This window comes from Zootoca vivipara, chromosome 1 (genome assembly GCF_963506605.1).
Source record: "Zootoca vivipara chromosome 1, rZooViv1.1, whole genome shotgun sequence".
NCBI classification, from domain to species: domain Eukaryota; kingdom Metazoa; phylum Chordata; class Lepidosauria; order Squamata; family Lacertidae; genus Zootoca; species Zootoca vivipara.
In genome coordinates, this window is record NC_083276.1 from 18,860,219 (window position 1) to 18,873,610 (window position 13,392).

General features: G+C 46.1%; 1 protein-coding gene across 2 annotated transcripts in view; it reads right to left on the reverse strand.

Moving 5' to 3' along the window:
* The window catches only part of PAPOLA (poly(A) polymerase alpha), a 45,410-nt gene extending 32,920 nt beyond the window's left edge, over nt 1-12,490 (reverse strand). Inside the window, exon 1 of one of the 2 annotated variants that reach the window (XM_035106498.2) lies at nt 12,250-12,490. In XM_035106498.2, the coding sequence (XP_034962389.1) occupies nt 12,250-12,257 (8 nt within the window). In that variant the 5' untranslated portion in view covers nt 12,258-12,490. The remainder of the gene's footprint in view (nt 1-12,249) is intronic. The other variant, XM_035106490.2, reaches the window with a different exon arrangement.
* Nucleotides 12,491-13,392: the final 902 nt, after the last annotated feature.

The window sequence follows — 13,392 nt, forward strand, 5'->3', positions numbered from 1 at the left end:
GGTCAGCTGGTTGAAATTCTGTAAGTTAAATCCAAACAAGACAGAGAACTTAAACGCACTTTCTGTATTATTTCTACTTGGGAGACAAGGCCCTTTCTGTGTTCACACAGAGATGGTTTCAAGTAGGCAGTTTTAGTACACCCATTTTTGTGTATACACCCCATCCCCAGAACATAACCCCAGTGTAAGATGTGATCACACTGTAACTGCAAACTGTTTAGAAAAACATGAAGCCTTAGTACATCAGAGTACCAAGCTGGATCTGGCCAATGGTCCATCTAGTCCAGCATCCTGTTCTCACAGTGGCCAACCTGATGCCTGTAGGAAACCTGCAAGCAGGAACTGAATACAAAACACTTTCCCCTCCTCAGTTTCCAGCAACTGGCACTCAGCCTATCTAGTCCTGCATCCTGGTTCCCCAGAGACCACCCAGATGCCTTGTCTACAAACAGAACACAAGGGCAGTAATCCTCTCCTGCACTGCTTCCCAAAAACTGAAATTAGAAGGCATGCTTCCTCTGAACCTGGAGGTAGAAGTTAACTCTCATGACTAGCCAGTAGTGGCAGCAGCCAGGAGGAGATTGACAGCGGCGAATGGGTGTGTGATTGGTTGCTGCAGCAAGGCCTGCTCACGATTGGCTGCAACAATTGGGCAGTGTATTTACGGCAGCAGTGAGGCGTGTGTTCAATGTGCTGTGTTTGCATCAAGTGGTAAGGTAGGCTTTTGGTGGCGAGCGTGCAGCGAATTGGTGGTGTTGGTGATGCGTGCTATTTGCAGTGGCGGGCAGGTTGTAGAGCGATTTACGGCGGTGACCCCCAAAAAAAGCTCTTTAACTTTGGGCAATCCCCAATTTTTTGCGGTCCAAAAAGGGGGGGTCGTCTTATACATGGGGGGATAATACAAGAAAAAATAAGGTACTTTTGTATGTCCTGTTTTTCTCACCAGTCAGTCATTGGATGAGCCAGTGTTCTGGTTTAGTGATGAAGAAAATTCTAGTATCAACTGCTCTGTGGGAAATATTATAGGTAAAAGAGGAAGGCAGCTGAAGACTATCTTAAGGCATGACACAGATGGACCTTCGCTCCACCACTCACAGGACCATGCACTTCAACTGCCCTGTGATAGATACCAGTAGCGAGGCAAAGAAGACTGAGCTCAAGGTAGCTTAGCTATGAACTGTATCCTCACCTTTACACATATAAGGCTAGTCTACCTGCCCTGTGAGAAAGATTCTGACAACTTTTTATATGCAGATATTGCTTTCCGTGATTTGTAAAAAGGTACTTTAATGTAACTTATAAGTCACCTTAGAAGGACCTGTATCTTGAAAGGCAATATATAACGAATTGTAATGAACACTCTATCCACTTTCTCCATTCCATACATAGTTCTATAAATCTCAATCATATTCCCACTTTCTCTAAAGTAATAAGTCCCATAGGTTAATTGCTCCACTCCGCTGGTAACTTTGTCTGCCCCTTTCAACACCTTCTTGAAATGCGGCAACCGGAACTGTACACAGTATTCCAAACATGCTTACACCAGTATTTTTCAACCACTAGTGTGCCGCGAGATGTTGCCTGGTGTGCCGTGGGAAGGCGACATATAAATTCAATAAAAAATAAATTTAATTAAAATACATTTGTCACTAGGTGCACGATAACTGGCGGGTCTGCGCAACTTCACAACTGCCAAGATCTTAAGTGGCGCCCTTAAAGCTCTACCGCACTCACGGCCCCGCCGCTCTTTACTCCAAACGCCTGCGTCTCGGTGGTTCCCCGAGCACTCGCGCAGCGGCTGCTCTAGGCTTCAGGGAAGGCGGCGGCTCTATCGTCAAAGGCTGCAGCCCTCTCTAGCTCTGGCCTCCGGTGCACTCTATCGTCGCAACCCGCCCACCCCGAGCTCTAGAGCGAGAGTATGCGTGTCCGAGGGAGTGCGTGCTCTTCTCTCTGGTGGGGCCTATTCCCGACAATGCTGGCGGCGGCTCTGGCTTCCCTGAGGCGTTAGGGCGGTGGCGGCGTCTCCGCCGCTTTCCGCCCCCCCCTCACGGGCGCCGCGTAAGACCAAGGCGAAGCCGGCGGCGGTGTCATCTCTCTGAGGTAAAAGCGGGCGCGACTGGCCGCGACTCAATCAGGGCGCGAGGCGAGGCGGACGAATCAACGAGCGCGAGGGAAGGGAAGGAGGGCGGGCAAGAGAGCGAGCGGGTCGGGAAACGCCTTGGGAGGAGGGAGAGGCGGCTCGCGGAAGCAAACAAACAAAATAATAATAATCAGAAGTTGGGAAGCAACCAAAACCTTCGCACAGGTCGCGAGCGAGCTTTCGAGTTGCAGGAGTTTGGGTTGCACTTTGATAAAATATGCATTTGCCGTCTTATTTCCAGCCAGGTTTGCCCACTTGAATAAAAGCGCAGTAAGTACTGACAGTGAGATACTGCAGTGATGGACAAGTTTTTGAAAAGGAAAGAACTGGATATATATACTATATATATATACACTTTATATATAGTCAATATAGGCACAGAGTTAATTTTTTTAACATTTTCTAATTGGTGGTGTGCCTCGTGATTTTTTTCATGAAACAAGTGTGCCTTTGCCCCAAAAAGGTTGAAAAACACTGGCTTACACTATAATTTTGTATAAAGGCATACATATGTAGTTAATTTCCACCCCTTTCTCAATAATCCCTAGCAGACAATATTTTCAATAATTCAACTGAAAAACACTTGAAGAGAAAGTTAGCAGGAACAGGCTTCAGGAATGAGCACTCCTTGCTTTCTTCTCCTTTCCTCTCTTCTTAACAGAGATTTTCCATCACTATTTCTAACAACACTGGAATCCAGCGTAGACAATGCAAGCTCATTTTATTTCTATTCAAGAATAGCTGAGATTTTCATTGTTTCTATATTTATATCATTCGTTAAGGTGTTAGTGCTAAAGTAGGGACTAAAGTGTTTCTCCGAAAATAAGACACCGTCTTATTAAGACACACACCAAAAAACCCACTATGGCTTATTTTCAGGGGATGTCTTATTTTTTCCTCCTCCTCCTGCCGCGGCCGGCATTGCTGCTGCGCCTATCACTATGGGCTCCCAGTACGTTTCCGAGCACAATTCAAAGTGTTGGTGTTGACCTTTAAAGCCCTAAATGGCCTTGGTCCAGTATACCTGAAGGAGCGTCTCCACCCCCATCGGTCTGCCCGGACACTGAGGTCCAGCGCCGAGGGCCTTCTGGCGGTTCCCTCGCTACGAGAAGCCAAGTTACAGGGAACCAGGCAGAGGGCCTTCTCGGTAGTGGCACCCACCCTGTGGAATGCCCTCCCACTAGAGGTCAAAGAGAACAACAATTACCAGACCTTTAGAAGGCATCTCAAGGCAGCCCTGTTTAGGGAAGCTTTTAATGTTTGATGGATTTCTGTATTTTAGCATTTTGTTGGAAGCCGCCCAGAGTGGCTGGGGGAACCCGGCCAGATGGGCGGGGTATAAATAATAAATTATTATTATTATATTATTTTTATTATGTCTTATTTTCGGGGTGTGGCTTATATTCCTTGAATGCTTAAAACTCCTGTTATGGCTTATTTTATGACTATGTCTTAAAATAGGGGAAACAGTGTATTTACTTATCTAGATACATCCAGCTCAAAACAACATGTCTGCAGCATTGTGCCAAGTAGCCTGAGTGTAAGTGAAATCACATATATTGGGAGCACCCTGGAGAGTCCTAGTGGCCTGCAAAGAGACCTACCCCAGAGTCCAAACAGGAGGGGCAGTGGGGCTTTCTTGGGGCTGCTCAGCCTCCCTGCCTAATAGATGGTGTGTGGGGTAGCGCAGCAGCAGTTGCCGCTTCCCTGTGCATCAGCTGAGCAGCCTCAACAATCCTCTGGCTCACACAGAGGTTCTCTTCGGGTTCTGAGGAGGGTCACCTCACAAGCCAGGACTCCTCTCCAGGGTGCTCTCCATTTCCATGTTCCACTTTCAAGTTCCTGGCACCATGTGTGTATGTGCGGTCGCACACAAACAGACCGTGCATAAATGGAGAGTTGCCTGTACTTGTTTTTGCTTCAAGGGACTAACATGGCTTCACCTCTGGAAAGCATTATCTAAAGTTCTATGCTACCATATCCTGAATTACCAACACTGATGCTCCATAAGAATACTGGAAGCTGCCTTATACAGAGACAGATCATTTGTCTATCTAGCTCAGTACAGTACTGTCTACAATGACTCCTACCAGCTCCCCAAGTTTTCAAACTGAGGGCTCTAAGCTCTTTCTGGAAGTGCTGATGATTGAACCTGGGATCTCCTGCATGCAAGGCTATGACCCTTCTTCAGTCATCATTATCAGTGTAGTGTTAACACAAGAAAAGTATCAACCAATGCAAAAATAAAAACAATCTGGACATTAGGCCATAATGAGAAGTATGTGATCAAACCAAGCATACCAACACATAGTTGACTAATTTTTACTCAGAGTAAACCCACTGAAACTTAGTCCTGCTGATTCATTTCAGATGGTAACCTCTTTAGTAAATGTATAGTAAAACATGTGCATCTAGCCTGAAAACTATCACCTCTGCGCTCATTTTTATAAAGAAATATTGGACATTTAATACTTTCATTTTGATTACATTTTTTAAAAAATGCCAATTATCCAGATTAGCCATGGTAAATGACAAACCATCAGGGATCACTGATATTGGCTAACCGTTTTAATGCTCAAGGACCTCTACTGACTTACAGAACAATCTAAAGCCAGTTTAACCTAGAAGTACACCCTACTGACTTCAATGAGATTTGCTCAACAGTAACTGTGCTCAGGATTGCAGCCTAAGATCCATTATTTCAATGTAAAATATCTTTGGGAATCAAATCCTTTTTCCGTATTGCAACTCAATACTATGGCTTAGGGCCCTCGTATTTATGGGACCGCCTCTCCTGGTATGCCCCGCAGAGCACCTTAAGGTCCATGAATAACCAGTTTAGAGGTCCCAGGCCCTAAGGAAATCAGACTATCATCCACCAGGGCCAGGGCCTTTTCAGTGATGGCTCTGACCTGGTGGAATGCTCTGTCCCCCGAGACTAGGGCCCTACAGGATTTAACCTCCTTCCACAGGGCCTGCAAGACAGAGCTGTTCCGCCTGGCCTTCAATTTAAATTTAACCTGATCTTTTATTCCCATTCTCTTCCAACCCCCTCCCCTTTTATAAAGATTACCTGCTCTGGGACCCCACAGGTAACTTTCCCCTGGCCTCCTCGCTGGCCCAAGTACGACTAATTTAGCCAGCTAGCCCAGGTGACCACCTAATGTTTATTGGATGGGTTTTCCTCCAATTTATTTTTGAACTTTGAATTTTATTGTTATTCATGCTTTTATACTGTATTTTATGCTGTTTTTTATGTTGTATCATAATTACGTGTTTTAAATTTGTTGTTAGCTGCCCTGAGCCCGGTTTCTGAACCGAGACGGGTGGGGTATAAATAAAAATTTATTATTACATTATTATTATTATTACCATATCTTTTTTTCTCTATAGTCTCTACCACAAGTTTATGATCATGCCTGCTTACTAGTTCCTAGTTCTTTGCCCAGCTCCCACAAAGGTTGGAAACAGAGCAATCTGAGAATCCTTAATAAGAAGCTATACTGTGTATCTGAAGAAGTGTGCATGCACACGAAAGCTCATACCAAAATATAAACTTAGTTGGTCTTTAAGGTGCTACCATAGCTGCCAAGTTATCCCTTTTTTACAGGGATTTTCCCTTATGCTGAATAGGCTTCCTCGCGAGAAAAGGGAAAACTTGGCAGCTATGGGTGCTACTGAAGGAATTTTTTTTAAGAAGCTATACTGTAAAATAAACTTTGGGCTACTCCATATAATAATTCTCTTGGATCAAAAATATAGGAACTAGAGGGATATGGAGCCAGGAACTAAACTAAACTCAGCTTCATGTGCCTATCGGGAACTAAACTGGAAAAGAAAAACAACCATGTAATAACAATTATAATATACAGTGGAATCTTAGGTTGCGGATGGAATCCGTGACGAAGGCACGTCCGCAACCCACAGCTTTCGCAAGCTGAAGTGCCACATCTCCGCAGGCGCGATTTGGAGCTTCTGCACATGCAGCGAAACCCGGAAGAAACCCGTCCCGGTACTTCCGGGTTTCCTGCGGTCCGCAACCAGAAAACACGTAACCTGAAGCAAACGTAACATGAGGTATGACTGTAGTTACTAAGACTGTGGGGATTTGGGTGAAAATTTCCAGTTTGCATTTGTGATGCCCCCAAAGTGATCTAATTTAGCAAGTTTATTTTACTTGCAGTCAGGAAACAAAGCTAAAAACTTTGAAACTGTCAAACATGTCTAATACTGCATCTGCAACTAGCACCCACTCATTGTTATTAATTAACATATGTTAATGAAAAAACTCTGCAAAAAAGGCCTGGAAAATTTTCTGTTCTCATTGTTAGTTGCACAACAGGCACATACATTGTTGACTTGAATTGTATTTATGAAGCTCTGCCCCACAAGATATTCAAAAGGGCTTAAATTCCATTGCAAGCTACAAATGAAGAATTTATTTTCCATATAATTCAGTAATAAAAAACACTATAACCTTCACTATACTTGTGTATTTGTGTGACAAGACAAAAATAAGCCAGTTGGTCTATCATATGTTTTCAAAGCTCCATCTTCATTAGAACTAAAATGATACTGCTATGAAGAGACGTAAACCAAGTGGGCCCAGCCTGATTTCTGTCATTTTCAGCAAACAAACACATCCTAAATAAGCCTTTCCTGAGAGGCCGCAATTCTCAGGAGAGGCTTTTATTATGAAGATTAAATGATTTTTATCCAGCCCTGTCGCTAAAAGAAGCAAAGGGTGGAAAACAAGGATGCATTAAAAACAACAACCCCAAAGCCAATCATTATTACAACTAATATTTTCAAAGCTTCCAGAAATAAAATATTTGTCTTTGGGAGTTACATGGCAATGGAAAACCCCTATTCTACATATGACCATACTTTCATACTAAATATGAATTAAACACACTTTAATCACCAACAAGTTTTATAGTAGAAAACAAATTAAACCACTCTCATCTGTGATCCAATTTTTTTCACTCGAGTCTACAACTTGTAGCAAACCAAAAAACTTATGGTTGTCAAGCCCCCAACCCTCCCACAAAGGGAGGAGCTCAGGCTAAGGCTACAGTAAAACTACAGTAATTATAATATGGTTAGATCAATTCCACGAACAATACAAAGACAGTCAAATCAGATGATTAAGCACCATGCAGAAACTATGGATTCTGCCTTCAAAATACATAAATAAATTGTGTAAGGTAAAGGTAAAGGGGCCCCTGACCATCAGGTCCAGTCGTGTCCGACTCTGGGGTTGCGGCGCTCATCTCGCTCTATAGGCCGAGGGAGCCGGCGTTTGTCCGCAGACAGCTTCTGGGTCATGTGGCCAGCATGACAAAGCTGCTTCTGGCGAACCAGAGCAGTGCACAGAAACGCCGTTTACCTTCCCGCCAGAGCGGTCCCTATTTATCTACTTGCACTTTGATGTGCTTTCGAACTGCTAGGTGGGCAGGAGCTGGGACCAAGCAACGGGAGCTCACCCCGTTGCAGGGATTTGAACCGCCGACCTTCTGATCAGCAAGCCCTAGACTCTGTGATTTAACCCACAGCGCCACCCGGGTCCCTAAATAAATTGTGTACTACCCCTTTAATCAGTTGCATTTGATTCTAAAATTCAAACCAAACAATTAAACTAAAATTTCCCCAAAAGATTCTAAGTCTGCAATACACTTCCACAAAGTGCAAAGCTTACTTACTGAGGGAGAAGGGAGCTAATCACTGTTACAACCCAAACAACCTTTCCTCCAGTTCCAGTGCAGAAGAAACAGACAGCAATAGTTTATCTTTTCTGATGCTTATGATTTTATTAATCAAGGACACAACCATAATGAAAGCTTTCCATCCTACCTCCCTTTTATGTATTCTGTCAGTACTGGGAAAACAGTTTTAAAGTTCGTTCACCCCATGTTGCCTTGTTATGGCACTCAAAGATCTAAATAAAACATTGAAAAGCACCACTATGCTCCATTCCAAAGAGACTTCAACCTGGCTTCAAAGAAAATTCAACATTGGCTGCTGGGGAACACCACCTTCACAGCAAAAAGAAGGCACGGGAAAACACTTTTGTTACAGTGGAACCTCTACTTACGAATAACCCTACTTACGAAAAATTCTACTTACGAACGATGTGAATTGGGGCCCGCTTACGAATTTCTTCGCCATCCGAGGGCCGGATCGGGCCCCGCCTCCGCCACGGGCGCCCGGCCCACTGCCGGATCGGGCCCGCCGACGCCGCTAGCGGCCTACCGCCGCCTCGGGCACCCGGCCCACTGCCGGATTGGGCCCCGCCAACGCCGCTAGCGGCCTCCCCCACTTGGCCTACGGCCAGATTGTCACCTCCCCCACTTGGCCTACGGCCGGATCAGGCCCCCCCGCCACCACTAACCTGTCGCCTTGCTGCCACCCGCCCGCGCTCACTGCACTGAAAGGTACAGTAATGTTTTTGTGCATGACTTTAAAGTCTCTTTTAAAGGGTCTTTTTCCTAGGCTCCGGAACGAATTAATCCATTCCCAATGCATTCCTATGGGAAACATCGTTTCGACTTACTAATGTTTCTACTTACGAATGTGCATTCGGAACGGATTAAATTCGTAAGTAGAGGTTCCACTGTATATTAAATTTCGTCTTCCGAGGCACCCTATGGGACGAAAAAAAATCGTCTTGCGAAGCGCGCCATAGGAAACTCTGTCTTGCGAGTCTTCATTGAAATTGCAAAACGCTTTCGTTTTGTGAGTTTTTCGTCTTGTGAGGCATTCGTCTAGCGAGGTACCACTGTACTGGATCCAAGTCCATCAACCAGTCCTCTTAGAGCAGATGGGGGGAGGGAGGAGAAGAGAGGGAGGGGAAATTCCATAGTGTAAGCAGAAGTCCTCTTGGAAACTCAAGACACTAAAAAGGTCCTGTGGGGGAATACAGAAACAGGAAAGCCCAGGTAGATCAGCGTGCTCCGGAGTAAGGCTCCATGTGGTTAGGAGGTAGCCTTGCAGTACCAAGAGTTACTTTTACTTTATTGAATTGTATTATTTTGATGAATTTGTTTTTCTTTGCTTTATTTATACGCTATTGTGTTTGATATTAGGGACCACAATGTTGGTTTTTTAAATGCTATTGTGATTATTGTGAGCCACTTTGAGCTCAACATTTGTTGATGGAAAAGCGGAATACAAATATTATATCAAATTAAAAACCAGTCTCCATATTTATATCATGTATTAAACTGCTAAGTTGTTGAAAGAACCCTCAATTTCTCTCACTTAACTGAGCTCATAAGGGTTTGGATATAGCCTGATCCTCAAAAGTATGTGTGAGGGACAGGGGATATCGTGAAGTCCCTCCCCTCCTGAGTTCAAGCCCATCCCCGAGCACAGGGGGAAGCAGAGAGAGTTCCGATTCCAGTGGGGAAGCAGGAAGTCGTGTCCGAGGCTCAGGCAAGGTAGCGGAGCCAGGGTCCCAGGTGGGACAGGAAGGGGCAAATAAGGGGGGGAGACCCATCCCCCCAACTCCGGAATTGCGCAGAAAGAGGAGAGGAAAGAGGATGGGTCTACCCAGGCTTTTGTGTTGGAGAAAGACGCGCCAAAAGCCATTCGGAGGTTCTGAACCCGACTGAACACATAGCTCCGTGTAAATAGCAATGACTTCAGCACTGTAAATACGCAGCACCAATAAAAGAATAAAATGCAGAGCTGTGTAGAGTCGTTACTCTGAAGTAGCCCGCTCCGGCCACTGTGACAGTATGTATAGCTCTTTATTTTTCTAAAGCGGTCCTCTCAAATACTATTATGATGTTGGCAAACAGGCAGATCAAACTTTACAATATTTCATTGTAAGTTATTCATCTGCTGCAGGCAATGTTCAAATTTAGCCAGGCACATTTTGGAACTGGCTATCAACCACTTGTGACCAAGTAAAGATGCCTGGGTACCTGGAGGTGCACGCCTGGGCATCACTGGATCTTGACTGATTTCACACACCAAGACCCCATCCTATAGAATTCAATTATATTTTATCTGCACAATCAGAATGAATTCCGGAACCAAAATGCTTTCTCTGTGCAGGCTGAGCAGGAGCAGGAGCAGTCACAATTAAGAAAAAGAGGTAGAAATAGGTCAATATGTATGTGGACTGTCCCTGCATCAAGTGACTTTTCTTCTTTAAGTTCTCAAAGTTCTTAAATTAGCTCAAGGTTGTCAGATGTTTAATTGATAATCACAGTCAATCAATCATTTGAAAAATAAGACTTTAGAGGCAACTAGACATTCCATTTTGGTTTAAAGAGCCATTTGGCACCTAGCTTATATACAGTATCTGAGTTTCTAACACAGGCTGTAGGGCAGGCATCCCCAAACTGCGGCCCTTCAGATGTTTTGGCCTACAACTCCCATGATCCCTAGCTAACAGGACCAGTGGTCAGGGATGATGGGAATTGTAGTCCAAAACATCTGGAGGGCCGAAGTCTGGGGATGCCTTCTGTAGGGGATAGTGTCTTAAATTCTTCAAAAGTAAATGTTAATGAAAAATACTTGAAACAAATCCGTATTAGAAAAGAGGGAATGTGCTCATTATCATCACCTCAAGTCACTAACTAGTTTTTCATTCAGGATCTTACAACTTTGTTAAACTTTGCAAAACATTCAGAAAGGAATCTGAAACAACTTTTCCCAAAAACAATGAAAAAACCTATCACATACATTTCACAAACGTATGCCCACTATTAAGAATTGTCAAGGATTATTTACCCAACATATCCAGCACACAACTATGGCAAAGTTCACACAATGAACAACACAATGAACGTTTATTTTGTAGACTCTCCAGGGGTTTCTACAGTAGAATGCAACTAGAACACACAGTTCAACCCCCAGCAAACATTGTGAATCAGAAAAGAGCTGTACACAAAATTATAAATGTAGACTTGGGCTGTGCACATACCATGCATTTAAAAAATACACTCCCACCTACATCCTGGGAACTGCAATTTGTTCAGCATGCTGGGAATTGCAGCTCTGGGACTGGGAGCAGAACTACAGTTCCCAGAATTCTTTTCTGGGGTGTGTGTGTTGTACTTTGAATGGGTTTTAAATATATGGTGTGCACACAGTGCCAGTTACACCAAATACAATTTGTTTTAATTTAAAAAATGCGTTCACGAGCATGACAATGCCTCACAAGGTGTAACCAAACGAGTGCCAACATTTACATAGAACTGTATAGCGAGATGTTAAGCGGCCAACATAAAACCTCTAGTTGGAGAGAAAACAAAACAAAGGAGGACTGGGGGGGGGGAACGCTAAGGCCACAAAATAAGCTGGCTCTCTCCAGTTATTACTCAACAGAGGCGTGCAACTTTAAAAAGCTGCAGGTGTGCTTCAGGCAAGATCTAAGCTGCACAGGATTTTTCGTTCGCGTTCCTTTTCCCGCCCGCCCACCCCCCTTCAAATAACGTGTGGCGGGGATGCGGGGAGGAAGGTGGGCAGGGATTTCGCAACACCGGCGGGAGGGAGCCGGCGATGGCGCTCCCAGCAGTTGGCAGACTTTTGCCACCATCCGGCTGATTCCGGCGCGCGGCAGGGCCTGCGCACCTCCCCAGATAGGCCTCGGCGCCCGCGAGACGCTGCACATGCGTCCTCTCCCTCCCCCACAAAACACCCACCCCCACAAGGCCTGAGAAAGCGGCAATAGGGCCGAGTGTGAGGCGAGGCGTGAAATGCCCGTCGCCACTTGTTGTGGGGCTACGGCTGAGGGTCGTAAGCGCCGCCGCCCCCCTCCTCCCCCGAAGTTCTGCGCCAGGGCAAAAAAAGGGGGAGCGAGAGGAACGAGGCCCTCAGGCGCCGACACACACACACACACACTCTCTCTCTCTCTCTCACACACACACACACAGAGACACAGAGCGTGCGAAGGGAGAGGACTCGTGCGCCAAGCGAAATGAGGGCCGACGAGGCGGGTTCAAACAGAGGGGCTACACGGCGAGGAGGGGAAGCCGTGGGTCCCGGAAGCGCTCGCTCAGGTTGCCTCCGAAGTCCCCTGCGAGGCTTCCCGGGGCTTCTTCTACCCGCCTTCCCGCCCGCCCCCCCCCCTCACGCCAGACCCGGCCTCCACTTACAACGGCATCGTCTCTCCGGCTGTGGGTTAAGCGCCGCCACCTCTTCCCCGGAACAGTCACTCTTCCTGCCCCTGGGAAGCGGGCGACGCGAGCATGATATGGGCCTGGCTCGGGCCCTCTGGGCGAGGGGGGAGAGCCGCTTGCTAGGCCTGGTGGCCGCCGCCGCCGCCGCTGTTGTTGCTGCTGCCGCCGCCGCTTCCTCTAGTCCTTCCTCTTCCCCTCCGGCCTCCTAACATGGCGCCCAGGCGCTACCACAGCAACGTTCTGGGGCGAGGGAGGGGAGGGGGCAGAGGCGTGTGGGGCCAGTTGGCGCGCTGACGCAACGGCGGCGCCCGCCCTGCATCGAGAGACGTGCGCTTCCACGCATGCGCCACTCCTTTGCGTTGGCTGGCGGGAAGTGTAGTCCTCGCAGGCTGGCGAGTTCGAACTTTTGAAAGCTGCTAACGGCTGGCTCGGCTGCTGCGCAGGCGCCAGAGGAAACGACTCGCTTGGTGGCGCACAGTTCGCAATTAACCCGTGCTTTGTTGTTTGCCTTTCCTACGCGGCAAACAGGAGGCGATCCATCTAATACGCGCTCGCAGACGTTGTTTGCATTCTGGTGTAATTCATTGGGAGCCACTACGGCTTCGCGCATAATTTTCACTCATTTAATCCACTTCATAGGAGGACCGTTAAAAGTTTGTAAACGATAGGATTGTTGCAGTGCCGGATTTATTTATAAACTAAACAAGCTATAGCTTAGGGCCCCACTCTCTTGGGCCACCCCCCCCGCCCCAAATTTCACTATTAATATACTTCTTCTTAATTGTTTTCAGTTCAACAATTACTTTGATAAAATACATATTTTGTTATGTGCAAATGGCTTTAGATACCTATTTGGTCCATAATTACCATATAGCCTATATTCAACACAAAAACAGTGACAATTTGTTGTTGACAAAGGACAGCTGGACATATAAAGGGCCCCATTACCTTCAGTAGCTTAGGGCCCCATCATCAAACCTAAATCCGGCCCTGGATTGTTGCCTGCTGAAGACAAAACCATGAAATACAGGGTCACATCCACTCTACATTCACAGCACCTGGATCCCCCCCCAAAAAATTCTGGGAACTCTAGCCCTTACAGAGACAGTTCCCAGCACC